Below are 6659 nucleotides of genomic sequence, written 5' to 3'. Positions count from 1 at the left end.
CGGACATCAAATGGACTGCATCGGTGGGAAGAGATGCCAGAGAAGCTCAATGTCAGCAGCTAAAACTAGGCCAGGGGCTGACTGTGGAACAGACCATCGATTGTTCAGGTGTAAGTCTACAGAAAATTCAAACAAAGCCACCAGAGCCCAAATATGACCTTGAGTCTGTCCCACCCACGTTTAAAGACCACCTCAGGAACCGATTTGATGCACTGAACACGAATGACAGACCTGACGAGCTGTGGGAGGACATCGGGAACATCATGTACGAAGAAAGCAAAAGATCGTTAAAGGGAAGAGAGAGAAAAGAGACCACAGTGGGTGTCAAGGAGACTCTGGAACCCGCTCATAATCAGAGAGGCTGAAGCCAGCGGAAGAACAGACGAAGTCAAAGAGCTGAACAGAATTTTCAAAGGGCACCTTAAGAAGACAAAGCCAAATAGTATAATAAAATGTGCAAAACCTAGAGTTAGAAAGACAAAAAGAAAGAATACACTCAGCATATCTTAAACTGAAAGAACTCGAAAACTGTCAAGCCTGGAGTTGCAATATTGAAAGAGTCTAGGGGCAAAATATTGAATTATGCTGGAAGCATCACAAGTCGATGGAAAGAATGCTCAGAGTCCTTGTGCCAAAAGTATTTAGTCCACCTTCCACCGTGTCAGGAGGTAGCATAGAACCAATGGTGCTGAAGGAAGAAGTTCAAACTTCACGGAATGCATTAGCCAAAAGCAAGGTTCCGGAAGCTGATGGAATGCCAATTGAAACGTTTCGACGAGCTGCTGGAGCACTGGAAGCCCTTACTGGTCTATGCCAGGAAATTTGGAAGACAGCTACTTGGCCAACTACTGAAAGAGATCCATATTTGCACCCATTGTGACGCAACAGAATGCTCAACGTGTGGAACAAGAGCATGATGTCACATGCCAGTAGCGTTGGCTGGAGCTGCTCCGACCAGGGTTGCAGCAGTACACTGACAAGGAGGGGCCGGCCGTACAGGCTGCATTCAGCAGAGGACACAGATTGAGAGATGGAGCTTGGCTGAAAGCAGAGGATACCAGAAAGACGCTGACTTGTGTCTCATTGACGATGCCAAGGCGCTGACCGTGTGGATCATAACAAACTGTGAAGAAGAACGGGAACCCAGAACACTTCATTGTGCTCGTGAGGAACTTGGGCACGGAGCAAGAGGCAGTTGTGTGAACAGAACATACTGCATGTTGTAAAATCAGGAAAGGTGGGTGTCAGGGTATCCGCTCACAACACTGATTCAATCTGTGTGCTGAACAAATCATCTGGGAAGCTGGCTTGTATGAAGAAGAGTGTGGCATCCGGACTGGAGGAAGGCTTATGAACAACCTGTGATGTGCAACTGACACACCCTTGCTTGCTGAAAGCGAGGAGGGCTTGAAGCCCTTGCTGAGGAAGATCAAGGATTGCAGCCTTCAGTCTGGATTACAACTCAATGTCAAGAAAATCAAAATCCTCACAACTGGACCAATAGGTAATACCATGGTAAATGGAGACCGTTGAAATTGTCAAGGATCCTGTCTTGCTTGGATCCACAATCAATGCTCACGGAGGCAGCAGCAGTCAAGAGATCAAAAGCGGTGTTTTGTTACATAAATCTGCTGCACAAACCTCTTTAGAGTGTTGAAAAGCAAGGGTGTTTGTTACTTTGAGGACTATGATGTGCCTGGCCCAAGCCTCAGATGCATGTGAAAGTTGGACATTGACTAAGGAGACCATAGAAGAATTTATGCATTTGAATTGTGGTGTTGGAGACGAATATTGAAAATACCATGAACTGCTAAAACAGTGGTTCTCAACCGCCCTGAGGCTGCGACCCTTTAATACAGTTCCTCAGGTTGTGGTGATCCCCCCGACTATAAAATTATTTTCTTTCTTTTTTTTATAAATCATTTTATTGGGTCTCATATAACTCTTATCACCATCCATCCAACCATCCATTGTGTCAAGCACATTTGTACCATAAAATTATTTTTGCTGCTACTTTATAACTATAATTTTGCTACTGTTAAGAACCAGGCGACCTCTGTAAAAGGGTTGTTCGACTCCCAATGGGGTCACAGCCCACCCGTTGAGAACCGCCATGCTGAAAGGACAACCCAATCCCTCTTGGAGGCAGTGTGGCCAGAGCGCTCCTTAGAAGCAAGGACGGCAAGACTTCATTGTATTTGTTTGGACCTATTTTCAGGAGAGACCGGTCCCTGGAGAAGGACATCATGCTTGGTAAAGTGAAGGGGCGGCGAAAAAGAGGAAGGCGCTCAGGCAGATGGACTGACACCCTGGCTGCATTGACAGGCTCAGGCACGGGCACAAGTGGGAGGAGGGCAGGGCCAGGCAGTCTTTTGTCTGTTGCGCTTAGGGTCGCGATGGGTTGGGACCCAGTCGATGGCACCTACCAACGACAGCGACAGAAGCCAAATGCTCTTTCAAAGTCACGTCATTGAACTATAATTCAGATGTCACACGATGTATTCATGTAAGCCTGTGTGCCAATGGCTTTCATTGTGTACAACCATCACCAACATCTAATTTCAGAACATTCTCATCACCCCCAAAAGGAACCTGAATTCAACGGAGTTGCAGGGTACATGATCAACACGCAGAAATGTATCATTTTTTAAGGGACCAGCAATGAACCATTTGAGAAGGGAATTAAGAAACTCACTCCATTTGCAATCGCATCTTTGCTGTGGTGGTTGTCTGTCAGTGTGTCGTACTCTGGTGGCGTGTGTGGTGCTGTGATGCAGGAAGCTCTGTCACTGGTATTTCAGATGCCAGCAGGGTCACCCACAGTGAACAAGTTTCTGGAGCTTCCAGACTAAGAACAGCCTGCAGAGAAGGAATCGGCTACATTAACATCTATAAGAAGAAAATCCTATAATAATAATTTGTGCATTACGAAGGGTTCATGAGGAAGCGGGGAGTGGGGAGGGGGGGATGAGGAGCTAATACCAAGGGCTCAAGCAGAAAGCAAATGTTTTGAGAATGATGATGGCAACAAATGTACAAATGTGCTTGACCCAATGGATGGATGGATGGATTGTGATAAGAGTTGTATGAGCCCCCAAAAAAGTGATTTTTAAAAAAAGAATACAATCCTTAGGAGTAAATTAAACTAAGAAGGTAAGCAAGTTGTACCCTGAAAACTATACAACATTACTGAGAGAAATGAAAGAACTGAGTAAATAGAAAAACATTCTATGTTCAAGGATCAAAAGACTTAATATTGCGATGTCAACACTACATAAAGGAATTTGAAGACCCAATGTCACCCCGATCAGAAATCCAGCTGCCTGTTTTTGAAGTCATGGACATGTCTGTCCTCAAATTCATATGGAATTGTCATTTTGAAAATGAAGCCTAGGATTCACAGCTCCCAATTTCACAATGTACAACCAAACGGTTAGGCGCACGCAGTCGAGTTAACTTCAACTCACAGTGCCCGTGTGTACAATAGAGCAAAATACCGCTGCCTGGCCCTGTTCCACCTTCACAGTCGCTGCTGTTTAAGGTCATAGTGTAGCCACTGTGCCCATCCATTTCATTGAAGGTCTGTCTTTACTGACCTCTAAAAAGCTACAGGAATCCAAACAGTGTGGTGCTGGTCTAAGAATGGCCATGTAGACCAAGGGGATGGAAATGAGTCGAGAAAGAGACTCGCATATCGAGGGCTCGGTGGATGTTCAACAAAGGTGCTAAGTCTGCACACTGAGGGAGAGAATCATCTCTTCAATAATATAATTTCAGGAGAAATAGATTGCTATACACAAAAGAAAAGAGCTAGCTTCATACCTCACACCGTACACAAAAATCGACTCCAAACAGATCAATGACCTGAATATAAGAGCTATACATCTTAGAAGAAGACATAAGGATCCTTAAGACCTTAGATTCTTAGATATGAGATTAAAATCACGAACTTCAAGAGACAAATAGGTCATTTAAACGTTGTCTGATTGTTAAACATTCTCCATGTAGTGAGGTCGTGAGCCTCCACTGAGTATGGCTGCACGGGCACCAGACTCTCCTCTCCTCAGGCTCTTCCGGTGGTGCCGGGAGTGGACCTGGAGTGTTCTTAGCACGTCTGCTGGCAGTGAGGCCAAGGCGGGGAGCCAGAGCTCCCTGACCTCCAGGGAACCAAGGAGAGGAAACAGGCCCTCCCTCAGGGGCCTGAAGGGTGCCTGGGGGGCAGGCACCTCTTCCTCCCCTCTGAGGACTCCACAGTATCTTGAGGAGAGAGTGCAAACTCGCCACAAGATGGCCAGCACCCCAGCCGATTTGTCCGGCCTTCTCTGCCTTCCTACTCCCCCATGCTGCCTCTGCCCTACTCGAATCTCTGTCCACCCACTTTCCTGGACACACCATTGGGCTTCATGTGGCTGGACCTTTAAGTCTGCTGTCCCCACCCACTGGCAGGCTGTTCCTGCTCTGGGACACTCGTCTGGAATGCTCCCCATTGGCGCCTCTGGCCGGGGACTTTCTGAGCCCCAGGCCCAGCGGGGCCCCCTCCGTGAAGGCTCTTCTGACCCCTCTGGACAATCAGTGGGAGCCTCCCCCTGCTGAGGGCTGACCCCAGCGCATCATAATATCCATCGACTTGTCTAGATGAGTTCACTGGTGGCCCCCCGATCCCCACAGCAGAGCACAGTGGGCCTCCAGAAAGTATGTGTTGACGATGAAGGAACGATTTCCCTGCTAACCGGCGAGGCCTTCAGGAACTTGCCCAACAGGTGGCTTCTCTTGGTGCACTCTCCACTGTTGCTAATCCCCCAATAGCATCCCTGTCCCTTTGTGGGGGACCAGACTCAGGTGCCAGAGAGATTCTGCAGGAGCGGGGAGGCTCCTGGCCAGGACTGTCCCATAGGCCCAATCTCTCCAAGTCCCACACTGCTCAGTCCCTTGGTTTGGAGCCTTCTGGGAAGGGTGCCCACCTGTGGGAACCCCCCCCCCCATCCTCTGCCCAGAGCTGATGCAGCCCATGCTGGTCCCCAAAGTTGGTCTTTCCCCCTGAGGCTTATTCCTCTAAGCCAAACCTTGCAAACTTCTCTATACCTGCCCCGGGCTTTGAAAGGCCCCCACAACCCATCTCCCCACCCTGAGCAGCAGAGAACTGTGGGATGTTTGTCTCGCTAGCGAAAGCAAGTGTCATAAAGAAACATATACTTGGACAGAAGCCTGCATTTATTTTTTAGGAGCTTTGACTCATCCATCTTTCCCCTCTTAGCCTGCTCTGAAGGGCCCTGGTGGCACACATTGGTCAAGTGCTTGGCAGTTAAGCAAAAGGTCAGCAGTTCAAATCCACCAGCTGCTCTGGCTGCGGAAGATGTGGCAGTCTGTCTCCATAAAGCTTTACAGCCCTGGAAACCCTGCGGGGACAGTTCTACTCTGTCCTACAGGGTCATTACTTAGTTTTTAGACTAACCTGCTTTGAGCTGATAGTTTTTCTTCCTGACAGACTGGAATTTGGATTTCTAATAGCGTCTGCTGTTTGCAAGGTATCCCCAAACATTCGTGCTGAGGAGGTGGAAGCAGCATGGTTGGGAGCCTCCAGAAGCCAACACCAGATGTCGACCCTCAGTGGGTCTCTCTGAGGACGTAGGGCAAGGGCTGGGGCAGAGTCTGATTTAACAGACTCTAGATGGATGCTAGTTACAACAGGAGAGGAGAGGCTGCCTGCCACCCGGAAGACCAGGAAATCCCAGGATGTCCTGGGTGCCCGAGCTCAGGATCCTTAATCAAACAACACAAGCCCTGCGTGCCTTGGTTGTTTGAGTGCAAACAGAAATGCTGTGCTAACTCCCTCTATACCAGCTCCAGCACATAGTAGGTGCTCAGTATGGGCTGCACTCCCTTGGGCTTCCCAGGCTGGCTTAGATGCCAGGACTGGCATGATCTGTGGCCCCCAAAGGCTGCTTCCTCCCCTGGGCTGGCATTCCCACCCACAAGCTGCCACCTTCTCCTGGGAAACTACAGACAGTGGAAGAGAGCCCAAGCCCAAAGCCCAGGCTCCCGGGGGACTTGACACCCAATGCCCATATTGCCCCCCAGCCTCCTCAAAGCAGGTGAGGGGCTGAGGAAGCCCATCCCTGTAACCATGCCAAGGTCCAGGGGAGGGGAGGGCAGCTGGACAGGCCCCGAGGGGCAGCCAGCACTGCCATCCCTCTCTCTCCTCCCCCCAGCCCCGAGGGCCGGCCTCCCCCTGGTCCAGAAGGAGATCTCCCCTCCTGCGGGAACAGAGGTCTGGGGGCTGCACCACCTGAACGTTGGACTGGAAAGTCCCTGTTGCGCTTGCCTCTGCGGGGTGGGGGTGGGGTGGGGGTGCCCTTCCAGTGGCTCATGACTTTCATTGTCGGGTTTTCCCCCAGATGACCAAAGGCATTGTAGGAGGCAGGTGGACAAGGTGGAGGCTGGGGTGCTGCAGGGGCCCCTTCCCCAATCAAGCTTAGGGATGTGCAGGGCCCTCCCACCCTCCAGCCCCCACCCCATCTTTCTGCAGTTCCCAGCCGGGCTTGCTCTCCGAGAGCCGGTACTGGGAGCAGCACGGAGGTGCCGGGGGCAGCGGGCCTGGCCCCTCTGGAGGCTCTCTGGGCACGGGGCGCAGCGCCAGGCCCTGGCTGGGCCGCGCTGCC

The 6659-nt window shown here is 50.5% G+C and overlaps 1 protein-coding gene across 1 annotated transcript in view; it reads left to right on the top strand.

Annotated features, from left to right (window-relative positions):
• The first annotated feature begins 6058 nt into the window (after positions 1–6058).
• Positions 6059–6659, top strand: part of SELENON (selenoprotein N) — an 18281-nt gene continuing 17680 nt past the window's right edge. Inside the window, exons 1-2 of the mRNA XM_030887991.2 lie at positions 6059–6092; positions 6210–6292. Coding sequence (XP_030743851.2) covers positions 6059–6092; positions 6210–6292 — 117 coding nt within the window. The remainder of the gene's footprint in view (positions 6093–6209; positions 6293–6659) is intronic.

The sequence above is a fragment of the Echinops telfairi genome, unplaced genomic scaffold, assembly GCF_000313985.2.
Source record: "Echinops telfairi isolate 266 unplaced genomic scaffold, ASM31398v2 ScPeMD7_7457;HRSCAF=8495, whole genome shotgun sequence".
Classification (NCBI taxonomy): Eukaryota; Metazoa; Chordata; class Mammalia; order Afrosoricida; family Tenrecidae; genus Echinops; species Echinops telfairi.
The sequence above is the reverse complement of the archived record's forward strand: the minus strand, read 5'-3'. Positions and strand labels throughout refer to the sequence as shown.